The sequence below is a fragment of the Elephantulus edwardii genome, unplaced genomic scaffold (assembly GCF_000299155.1).
Source record: "Elephantulus edwardii isolate Elephantulus edwardi_28Jun2011 unplaced genomic scaffold, EleEdw1.0 scaffold00047, whole genome shotgun sequence".
NCBI classification, from domain to species: Eukaryota; Metazoa; Chordata; class Mammalia; order Macroscelidea; family Macroscelididae; genus Elephantulus; species Elephantulus edwardii.
The window spans coordinates 8,033,683-8,045,891 of record NW_006399797.1 but is presented as its reverse complement, the minus strand read 5'-3'; the positions used below and the strand labels follow the sequence as shown (position 1 = coordinate 8,045,891).

The window sequence follows — 12,209 nt, the reverse complement described above, 5'->3', positions numbered from 1 at the left end:
AGAAATCTAAACATACAGAAACGTGCACAACCTCATTGGTAATTACAGAAACTGGAATAAGAATTGGACAATATAATACATTGACAACCTTGACACAAAAGAAACATTTTTATGAATACATACAACTGGAAGGCTAATATATTGTTGGCAGAGGTGTATAGTATCACAAACATTCTGAAAAACTCTGCAGTATTGAGTTAAGCTGAAGGCCTGATTACTCCTTGGAACATACTCAAGAGAAATTGTACGTTGAAAAATATTCATGGTAACACTGTTCTTAATGGTCCAAAAAATTAAAAACATGTCAAATATTCATCAACAACAGGATAGTTAAATGTAACAAAATATATAGTGGTAAATTATTATATCTGTGTTCAACAGAAACAATGAGTGGTGAGCAGGATTGCAATTATTTAGCAGAAAAATATTAATGAGAACTCTATGGCTCTACTGATGGAAAGTTCAAGGGAATGGAAGTGAAACTTTCAGATGCTTACAGATACAAACATATTGTAGTTACTCCTTACATGGGAGTAGACTATCCATCTTTCTGGTGGATTTGAAGCATCAGAGACGTGCCGCCTTTGGGTTGGCACTGTAGCTCTCTATGGATGAGCCAAGGAGAGCTCCTTCCTGAGGAGTAGACTAAGTAACAGAGTCAGGGAAATGCAAAGAAAAAGAGTCCTTTTCTTAAATGATATAGTGGTACTATTGGTGTTTTCTGGTGGTATTGTTATTTATACCTTTCACATGATTTACAAACTGTCTTATGCATCTATTACAGTTTTAATATGAGTGTTTTTCAAAGGGCTATCGATAATGAATGAGCACAGGACATACCATCTTCACTCGTGTGGGGCTCTGTGCCGGCATCCTGATCCACTTCCTCCAATGTACCGTGCTCACTATATGGGCTGTCACTGTGGAGCAGAAAGGAAAATTCATAGGAAGCCAAAGTGGGTGGATTTTTTAAAAAGTGAAAAATTACTAATGTAAAGACAAATTTTCAAATGGAGTAGACAAAGAGTTACTGGATGTCTTCTAATGCAATGCAATGCAATGCTCTTCCACAGAAGTGTATGTAACCTCATCTTTAACTAGGTTCTTTTACAATCCTGTAAAGAAACACCGTAACTCTAGAAAACTGAGAGCAGCAAAAAAATCATTTTTAATATAAAAGTAAATTAATTGAGCCCTAGCCAAATATGACTTTTGTTCTATGGATTGTTTTTGCAAGTGAATTTCCACCTTCTTTTGCTGGAATACACTGATGACTGTGACATGTTTGAGTTGGTTACAGCATTTTTCTTACAGTTCCTTTGTTAATAATGAAGTAAATAAAATCTTTGTTAATTTTATTTCTGTATGAAAGACATGATTTTGCCCTTTTAAAACATTTATTTTTTTGGGACTACCACCACCTTTCTTCTAACACATACAAATAAACAGAATATATGGTTCACAAATATGACATTACTGTAAAAACCCACTGATATTGCTGTTACGGTGGATGGGGCACAAAGATAACTATTGTGATTATGACTTTCTGTATAAAATGAGCAATGCTCATAGCGAACACCCTGTACAGGAATAAGGACCCAGTCAAGCACACGGTTTTGGCCACAGTACTTTTTACTATTCTTCACTCTGCTTGTAAAAAGTAGCTGGAACAAAAGGTCTGTGAGTGTAACGCATCAACCAGTCGTGATCAGTCATCCATGTACTTGCTCTCTGAGAAAATGAACAAGACAGCAGAGTTTATGGATTTTATTTGGAAATACTAACTATGCCTTAGAGTCTCCCTAGATGCTGCAAGTGGCTGACATACAAGCATGTATGTCTCTCAGCAGCTAGCTGAGAGATCCAGAAGCACCTCAGAAGATACTGCCTCCTGATCTGTTTCTGAAACAAATCAGTCCTTGGGACCCGATGGAGCACCGTTCTATCTTACACACATGGGGTTGTCATAAATATGTAGCCACTAATGGCAGCTGATAGGTCTTTGACTCTGGCTTTGAGACAGATAAAACGAAGAACAAAACTGTGTATCTGGGCAGGGCTGGCTTTACTCATCCATCTTCCAAGGCGTTCCTGGGTAATGTGCTCAGTTAGTTAACATGCTCAGTGGCTAAACAAAAAGTTGTAGGTTCAAGTCTACCCAGAGGTGCCTTGCAAGAAAGGCCAAACGATTTACTTCTGAAAAATCAGTCAATGAAAACCCTGTGGAGTCCACAGATGGAGTGCATTAACTGCCTGCACCATATAGAAACCATCATCATAGACTAGAAAGAGCAGGGTTGTATGTGAGCTTCCAAAATAAGAAACCAGTTTTGTTATATGGGTCTTAGTATTTTAACTAATCTCAAGTACTATTACTTATCTTTCTTTTACTTTTTTTTTTTTAACCAAAAATAATTTGGTGGCATATGGTCAATAATTTTTCCTAATTATGTTGATTCCTGTACTTTGGGTGGGATTAAACTTACCAGTAGTCATCCCCAGCCATGCATTTTTCATAAACAGGACCGTCCAGCTCTTTAGCATCTGGGAAAATAGTTTCATGGTGGATGATAATAGTCTTGACAATTTCATTCACATGAGCCTGACAAGATACCTGATCCTGTATTTCTGGGACAGGCATCAACGTCGGGCCAAAGCAGATGGCCAGGTTATAAGGGTCCATCATGTTCTCATCACTGTACTGCGAAAGACTGTAAAAACAAGCAAGAAAGGAGTTACAAAGGAACACAGGAGGAAGGAAGAAAACTCATATCGAGAAAACAGGGACTCAAAATATTTGATGTGATTTTTAATTATTAAAACAAAACAATATTCCACGCTACTTTAAAATGGCTTCATAAATGCCAAAGAAAGTAAAGCATCCTATGGTTTAGGTAGAAACTAAAAGAGGAAAATAAGTCCTATTTGCTTAAAATTAAGTGGCATTTTTCAAAGCCCAGGGAAAGAGTTTAATATGATATCTACTAGAAAGAAGGCCAAAGTCAAGAAAATGAATTCCATTTGTCTCATTGCAGTCAGGCTCTAAATTCTGCTGAAGCAAACAGGGAAAGACACCAACAATCTCCAGTAAACTTACAATTTAAATTTCAAAGTCTTTAAAGCTGTCCTCGGACAACTCATAAATAACTCACATTTATTATTTTTCCTATAAATCTTAAAGAATGCCTACAAGAAAACCAAGCACCTTCTTTGCACTCACTAAGCCTAAGAAAATATTCACTCCAGACTTTATAATCTGCTTTTGGATAAGGATACTAAAATTAGACTAGACAACAACCAGTGTCACACACACAAAAAATTATAGATGCAAGATGAGGCAGGAGACTCCTTGATTCTCTCACTCCACATGAGGCTGACAAAGGACAAACTTTAGGAGAGATGTACCTTCACTGGGTACAATTTTTAAATTCAGTCCATTGAGTATTTGTAATGTATTTTCTACAAGGGACTCAGAGAGCCAGCTCTTTATTATTTTGTCTCGACCTCATGGGTAAGGGGCTGTTCTAGGGAGACTCTAGAGATGTTATCATTCAGTGGATAGAATATCAATCTTGAAAGGAAATGTAAAATCCAGGTGAACAGGTGACAAACGGAAGGAGAAAAATAAGAGACTCAACTACTCTGTCAGATGGTGACAGAGACAAAGGAACTAAGCTATCGTGTGGCATGATACTTTATCCTTTTTTGGAAATAAGATAGTCTGGAAAGTAGGACATACAAAAGCATAATTTCCATAGCTAACATATGCCTTCCCTCTCTGCCAGTTCTCAAACATACCATCTTAAAAAAAAAAAAAAAGTTCACAGTAACAGCGAATGATCATGTTACAGATCGTCTTGAAAATGGATGAAGAGATGTGTCAGAGTAAAGGTAGGCTCATTTTAAAAAGATACACTTAATTACTATTGATCTATGCCTTTTATCATCCCATCTCTTCAGGCCCCCACTGCATTTTTCCTATCTCTTTACCCTCTCAACCCTCTCCCCACTGCTTTCCTAATGATTTCCCCCTCCTCCCTTTTCCCACCCTTCTTTTTCTCCTTCTCCTCCCCCTTCTGAACATTTATACCTATCCTGTTCAGTTACCCACCTATTTTTATAATAGTGGTCTTATGCAGAATTTGTCCTTTTATAAGTGAGTTATTTCAATCAGCATAATTATGAATGATTGTATAAAACACAATGTACATAAGTGTAACACAATGTATATGAATGACTGTATGCTGACCAGTAAAATATTAAAAAGATACATTTAAGTTCAGGGGAAGAGTCAGTTACTCTTTCTGTGTCTTTAATTGCAGGCTGGCTTCAGGGGCACATGCTTTAAATAAATATGTGGTAGCCTAGTGGCAAACAGCTGCACTGCAATCCTGAGGACATATGGTTCGAATCCACCAGCTGTTCCATGAAGGATGAGCAATCTCCTCCAATACTATTAACTACCTTTAAAAACCTGCTGGAGGGTCAGCTATGGATAGGTTCCGACTTGAAGTATACAACATGTTTTGATTTTATAATTTGAAAAGAATAGTTTTGTTCAAATCTTTTGTCCCAAGTATCCTATACTCAAGGCTAGGCCCTTGTCTCTGGATGAAGATAGGGACAAGGAGTCAGGGGCATCTTAGCTGAACCACTGGGAGTAGTGCAGGTCTGGGATTCATGGCTCTCTGACATTTAGTTGAGACCTCTCTGAAAAGTGTAGTCATATTAAGATTTCTGTTACATTACCTCAGAGAGTGTTGAACACTTTCTTCTCAACAAGGTCTCATTATATTGAATTTGTGGGGAATACATTTTTGGGTCTGTGATAAATCTCTTCTATAATCCCACTCCCTCATCATAACAACCTTCTACTTTAACATTAAAAATGGAATTTTCTGCAGTGAACAGGCGGTTTACATCATTTTGACAAAAACATCCATGACATTAGCTTCGGTTCAAAGTTGGAAGACACATATTTTATGAAAAGAGTAATTATTTAAAAAAAAAAAGATTTGGGTATTTCTGCATTTAAGACCACAGGTCCTGGGGCAGAGCTTCCATCTTTTATACAATGACCTTGATCTGCTGAGGAAAAAATGTATTTTCAGTCTCTACTCAATCATTTTCTCTCTGCTGCTGCCACTGATAAATGGACCTCCAGTGCACATTTCACAGGCTCCACGAACAAAGGCTGAATTCAGAAGCAATGCAAATGGAATTAAGACAGGGATTACGCCAGAGCATTGGAGTACTTACTGATTGAGGAAGGCAAAGAGGTACCTCATCACTACAAGGACCGACCTGGGCAGGGTCAGCAGGAGCTTGCGGATGTGAAGCGCCCTCTCATAGAGATTATCTATTCCTACAGAAAGAGGAGGACAGGGTCAGGATTCTTTTAACTGCACCATTTGAACAGAAACATTGTAGAGCATGGATATCAAGAATATATTGGAACATGAGCAATGCAATTGTAACCAACACTGTGAATAAGCAACCAGCTTGTGCATATCAACTATTTCTGAGGAACTCCTCTGACCCATCACCATTTTCTTTCATTTTCATGAGTGATTTAAGATCTTCCAGGTTTAAGAATAATTTTGCATTGGCTATTTCAAAATATTATTTCTGATGTAGTTCCAACTCCTTCTGTCATATGTTAAGTAAAGTAGGTCTTTGGGGCACAGCATCTCTCACTACAGTCATTAATCCATCATATATTTATTTGGTTATTACTATGATTTAGGCACTGTACAGAATTTGGAATTTCTCCTTCTACAATACCATAATATTTTATTTATAGGATTTTTGAAAATTTTGAATTCTTTAACCAATTCTTTAAATACATTTGGGAGAGCCTACCATAAGCCAGTTGTGGCTTGACAGCACACATAACCACAACCACCACAACAACAGAACTTTAAGCATTTGGGTTATACATGAGTACATCAAAATAACCATACCCTCACAGAATTTATGTCCGCTTGGTTACAGTAATTTATTCATACATCTTTCTTTCTTTTCCCTGAAAGGAAGATGCCTGGGACTTAAAAATATTATTTTGTCTCTGTACTAGGAATAGAGTTTTCTGCACATTCCCCCTCCCCACCCTGAAGTAGACTGCAAATCTTTCTTCTTAGTGCATCTTATTCTGGAAGTTCCACTGAAACCTGCCCATCACAGGTAACCCTGCTGGTATTCAATATTCCTATAGCATAACTTCTAGTAGGATCACAGTAACATACAACTGACAACACTCTAAAAACCTGAAAGACAAGGGATCTCTGGTGGCCTAGTGGCAAGAAGCTGCACTGCAATCTCAGAGGTGCACAGTTCAAATCCACCAAATGCTCTGCTGGAGAAGGAGGGGCAATCTCCTCCTGTACCAGTCAGATCCGATTTGACGGTACACACACACAAAATAACAACAACAACAACAAAAACCTGAAAGACAAGTGGTCAGTAGAAACTAGGAAGCCTCCAATACGATGGAACAATGCAGTAATTGCAACAATGAGATCAAACATAGTAGACTAAGAGAACTGTAGAACTGGGTAGTGTTTTATTACTATTAATAGTAACCTATTAGACAACCCTTAACAACAGGAATACAAACTGTCCATTTTCTTTAAATAAAAAATTGATTATGAATGACAGCAAATAAACTATATAAATACTAATTCCTTATTTGTGCACTGTTACATGTTTCAAAATACATATTCAAATTCAATTTAATGTGAACAACACTGTGGAGTAGGCAAGGGCACAGAGTGTCACCCTCATTTATTGGCTTAGGAAAATCTCCATGTAACAGATCAGGACTGGAGAGATGAAGTGGTTTATACAAAGTTGGCCGGCTGGCTACCTAGAAGGGGTGAAACTGGGACAACAACCTATGTTTTCTACTTCATAAATCTGGTTGTCTTTCTTGAATTTCAAATAATCTTTATAAAGTACAAGACTGAAGACACCCAATAAGCACACACTTGAGAAAATATTTCAGAGAAAAATAATACATGATATTAAAATATTTTGAGGCTTCCTGTAATTTCATAATCATTGTATTTGCTCTTAAGTGCTCTTAAGATATCCTTATATTCTACTTGAAAATTTCAGTCTTTAGCTACTGGTATCCTAGTCAATTGATTCTCTTTAGGATTTCCCCCCTAATCTTCTCCCTCCCATAGATGTAGTTATGCTTCAAAGATTTCTCCCACGGTTCTCTTCAATGACAACCTCATCCACCCAAGGTGATACACATCTTCTATGAAGATGGTATCTTTGTTTCACTATTTTGCTTAACTATTGATGGTTTGCAGAACAACATATAATTTATCAGCAGTTATCAACAGGATTCTTGTGAAAAACCAAACCAGTTTCCACCTCTGAGTATGTCATTACTTTCTTTTAGAAAATGGAGTTTTAGAAACTCTCTTACCAGAAAATAAAAATATCATATGATCCATTAATGTTACTATATAATTTAACATTTCAATAGAGACTTAAAATGAACTATAATATGATTTCAGTAATGGTGGGGTGTAGTGGTTAAGGACCTGTGCTGCTGACCCAAAGATAATACGAAGATTTGCTCCTCAAAGGCAGCAATTCTTCTCCTGTCAGCCTTATTCATTGTTCAGCAGTCAGAAGCATAGAAAGTGACTGAAAACGACCATCGCGTGAATCAAGCACACGTTAGTTACAGAAGAATTGATGCCTTTGACCTGTCGTGCTGGAGAAGAGTACTGAATAGCCCACGGATTGCCAAAAGAACAAACAGATATGCTTAGAGAAGGCACAGCCAGAGTGCTCCTTGGAGGCCAAGATGATAAAACGACGCCTCACATACTTTGAGCATGTTGCAAAGAGAGGATATTCCTTGGAGAGCGAAACATGCTTGGAAAGGTGCAGGAACAGGGAAAGAAAGGAAGGTCTTCAACCAGGTGGACTGACACAGTAACTACAGCAAGAGATTAGAGTGCACCAGAGATTGTGAGGATGGCACAGCATAGGAGAGGGTTCATATCTATTGTTCACACTCAACGACACCCAGCAGCAGCAACAACACAACATCTGCTTTTCAGAAGAAAGAAGGATAACCCCCTTTGGTGTGATATACTGCCTTGTAAACCTGCTGCAAGGCTGGTTCCGACTCAATGGAATATATATAACAACATCTGGAAAATATTTTTTAAAAAAGTCATAGCTACTGAATAAGAAGCATCTTTTAAAATAACCTTTCAAGGCAATGATCTTGATGCTGTTTTTCCTGAAAGGAAGTGAGGGGTTTTAAAAAAAAAAAAGAAAGCAAGCAAAAGGGGCATAAATTCATGCAGGTCACCAAAACCAGGTAATTTGGTTATCAACCTTTCTACCCAATTTCCAGTGTTCCGGCAGGATGAAAACACCTTCACAGAACAAGCTGTTTCTTGTTCACGACAACTTCGTGTGATCCTTAGAGAATAAACAATAAATGCAGAAGAAAAATGCAATACCCACAGATGCAACAACTTGCAAGTCATTGAGAAAATAACGGGGTGACTTTTAAATCTATAAATGCTTCTTACTTTGGCACAACTGAGCTATTTAATATTACGAATTAAGTAGTAAAAATTTTACTACCTGAAAAATCTGACCTTGAAAAAAAAAGTATGTTTACCGCTTAAAGTTAAAAAGAGGATTCAGCACATTTATATCTAAAAATGTACCTCAAAGAAGGAATAAAATTCTTACTACACTACGGACCTTTAATATTAGTTAAATCCTGAAGGGTCCAGTCACATGGCAGGCAAGAAGAAGACATGGGCCTCGCTTCCAAGAGCTTTCACTTTAATTGAAGATTCTCTTGTTTCTTCTCTCTGTAGGTTTTAAACCAAGTACCTCAGTCCCTTCTAAAATAATTTATAAAAAGCAGTGGGAGGGTCAATCAGCAGTCATAAAGGAAAATGAAGTTCTGACATAATACTGTAACACAAATGAAGTTTGGAACTACTGTGCTGAGGGTCACCAAAGCACAAATACTGTGTGACTACATTTATATGAGATAATCAAGAGTATGAGAGAGCGTAAAGCTTGCGACTGGTTCCAAGGAGTGGGAGGGAGTGAGAAAGGCAGGGTTAAAACATAGGCGGCATGAGCTTACTCTTAATAGTCTCAGATAATTTAGACAAAGACAGTGGTGATGGCTGCACAACTTGCTAAACTAAACCAAGGCCACTGAATAATACATGTGAAAGTTATTGAAACGGCAAATGTTGTTTGGGGTACTGTTGGTGTTGACTGCTTTCGAGTCAAGCATGACTCATACCGATCCTATGAACAAAGGGCCTGAAGCCCCTCTACAACTATCGACATTTTTCAAAGTACATAGTTTGATAGTTCAAGTTTGGGGTATTACTGTAATAAACACTATCATTAATAAAAGTTCTGGAGGACCTGTGAGGTACGTTTCGGGGGGAGGGAAACCCCAACAAACCAAACCCAAAACATTCAGGAAAGAAAAGTGACAGAAATGTGGGGGGAAAAAAAAAAGAGATGATTCCAAATACAATAAAAAATTATTCAACACAGGCCTACATTCTCTACAAGACCAGTAAACACAAATCAGAGCAGAGCAGACTTGCTGGGATTCCTGAAGGAGCAGCTACCTGTCCCGGAGGCCTCAGATCACTATGGCCATGGCAACACGCCTGTAGCCTATGTCCTACAGGAGTCTTGCTCTAGTACAAATGACTCATTTACTCTCCCAAGCCCAGAGGCAGGCCAAAATTTATGTTGATTGCTGGCACGCTGGCTAATGTATGCACATTCATTCCTACCTGGGTCTGACTGTGGCAATTCAGTCTTTCCCAATCCTTGGTTGGATGAAAAGATGGATAGTTCCTTCCCCTCAGTGAGGAAAAGGAGTATTTCACTTGGATTTCTTTTAAGCTGGGCTTGGTTTTCACAGTTTAGGATCTCATATAATTGGGTAAAAGTGGTATTCAGCCAATCTTGGTGACAAGCTCAAAGCTCTCCTAGATCATTTCCGTTCTTTTCCAAACATCACAAGGCTCACACGTCAATGTTGCAACTTCACTTCATGATGTTTTGCTAATTCCACATAGAGGAGTGTGAAATATTCACCACAAAACACAACTCACTTCTGAAAATGGCAACAGGTTCGAATGGCCACGTTTTTTCCTGTGGTACCATTTAGGAGAGAATTTGTGTACCAGGAAAGAAATAATAAATCACAAGGTATAAATTTCTACTTAAGACAGGGAAGGAAATTCCTTGGCGACCACATTTAGAAAAGGTTTATTTAACAGTGGGCACTGCAAATATGTTTGTGTGCCACAGCTAACAAGTTAGTATTCAAGGTGAATTTACCAGTTTCAGGGTGTTTTTGAGTCATTTGAACAACTTTAAGGTTGTCAAGCAATTATCTGTGTGCATGAATGTAAAAAAATAAATAAATAAAAGGAGATTCTAATATAGATTGCACTTCAACGATAAGAAAACAAAAATCCTAGCCACTGGACTGACAGCCATCATGATAGACAGAAAAAGAACTGAAGATGTCAATAATTTCATTTTGCTTGGATCTACAATCAATACACTTGATGCCAGCAGTCAGGAGATTAGGAGATGTATTGCAATGGGAAAGTCTGCAGTCAGGAACCTCTCCCAATTATTGAGGAGCAATGCTGTCAGTTTGAGGAGGAAGGTGTGCCTGATTTAGGCCATGGTCTTTTCAGTCACTTGCTATGCTATTACAAGCTGGACAATGAATAAGGATGACAGAAGAATCAATGCTTTTAAACCGTGGTGCTGGAAGAGATATTTGAAGATCCCACTGCCTGCCACAAAACCAGTTATGTCTTGGAGAAGGTGCAGCTAGAGTGCTCCTTGGAGGCAAAGATGATAAAGCTTAGTCTCATATACCTAGGGCATGTTGCTAGGAGATGTTATCCTTAGAGAAAGAGAAAACACTTAAAAAGATGAAGGGATGGTGAAGGAGAGGAAGACCCTAAACCAGGTGGATTGACACAGTGACTGCAGTAATGGGTCTGCGCGTGTCAGAGATTGTGGGGATAGGATGGGGTTCAGATCTGTTGTTCATAGGGTTGCAATGAGTCATACTCAACTTGATGGCACCAATTAACAACAAAAACAACAACAACAATAATTTGCTGGATCTCAGCCTAGAGGAGAAAGCTTTCCCAGGTAACAGCGGAAATGCTTACAAACCTCTATTTACACTCTTAATAGACTCACTTCTGAATGAAATAGCAAAAATAGTGTTTTCTGTTCTGGTATATTTTAGTGAGGTCTAGGAAGTCATCTCTATACAGTTCAACCTAAGCCTATTACAGTTTTACTTTTTTATGAGAAAAAGGATAGTTAAGAAAATTTCTAAGCCATTACTGAAATCTAAAATGTTCAGAGAAAAAAAATAAACTATATATACTAATAAATTTTTCCTTATAGAGGCCAGCCTCCTGGATAATCTGCCCTGCATATAGATTGAAAAGGTGTGGAGATAGGACACATCCCTGGATCTTGCTTGCATGTAATATTAATGTAAGAGGAGAAATGTGGCATCAGTATTGGAGGAATATTCATCATCAATCTTCATTACATAATGCAGATGACACAGTTCTGCTTGCTGAAACTGAGGAAGACCTGAAGTGCTTGCTGCGGAAGGTCAAGGACTGCAGCCTTCAATATGGATTAAAGCTCAATGTCAAGAAAACAAAGATTCTTACCATGGGGTCGATTGGCAGCACCATGATAGAGGGTGAAGAGATTGAGATTGTTAACAGCTTTGGTTTGCATGGTTTCACAATCAACACTCATGGCACCAGGTGCCAGGAAATTAAAAGACGTATTGCCATGGGAAAATCTGCTATTAGGGACCTCTCTAAAGTACTGAAGAACAATGGTGTCACACTGCAGATTAAGGTACGTCTGATACAGGCCATGTTCTTTGCAATCACTTGCTATGCATCAGAGAGCTGGACAATGACTAGGGAGGATAGAAGGAGAATTGATACCTTTGAGCTGTGGTGCTGGAGAAGAGTATTGGGGGTACCATGGACTACTAAGAAAACAAATAGGTTCATCCTTGAGAGGGTTAAACCAGGCTGCTCCTTGGAGGCAAGGATTCTGAGGCTTCATCTGACATACTTTGGACATGTTGCATGGAGGGACCAGTCCTTGGAGAA

General features: G+C 38.4%; 1 protein-coding gene across 1 annotated transcript in view; it reads right to left on the bottom strand.

Annotated features, from left to right (window-relative positions):
• The window catches only part of SRGAP1 (SLIT-ROBO Rho GTPase activating protein 1), a 399,631-nt gene that overhangs the window by 18,833 nt on the left and 368,589 nt on the right, over positions 1-12,209 (bottom strand). Inside the window, exons 16-18 of the mRNA XM_006886050.1 lie at positions 5,260-5,365; positions 2,487-2,711; positions 841-920 (exon numbers count right to left, since the gene is read on the bottom strand). Coding sequence (XP_006886112.1) covers positions 841-920; positions 2,487-2,711; positions 5,260-5,365 — 411 coding nt within the window. The remainder of the gene's footprint in view (positions 1-840; positions 921-2,486; positions 2,712-5,259; positions 5,366-12,209) is intronic.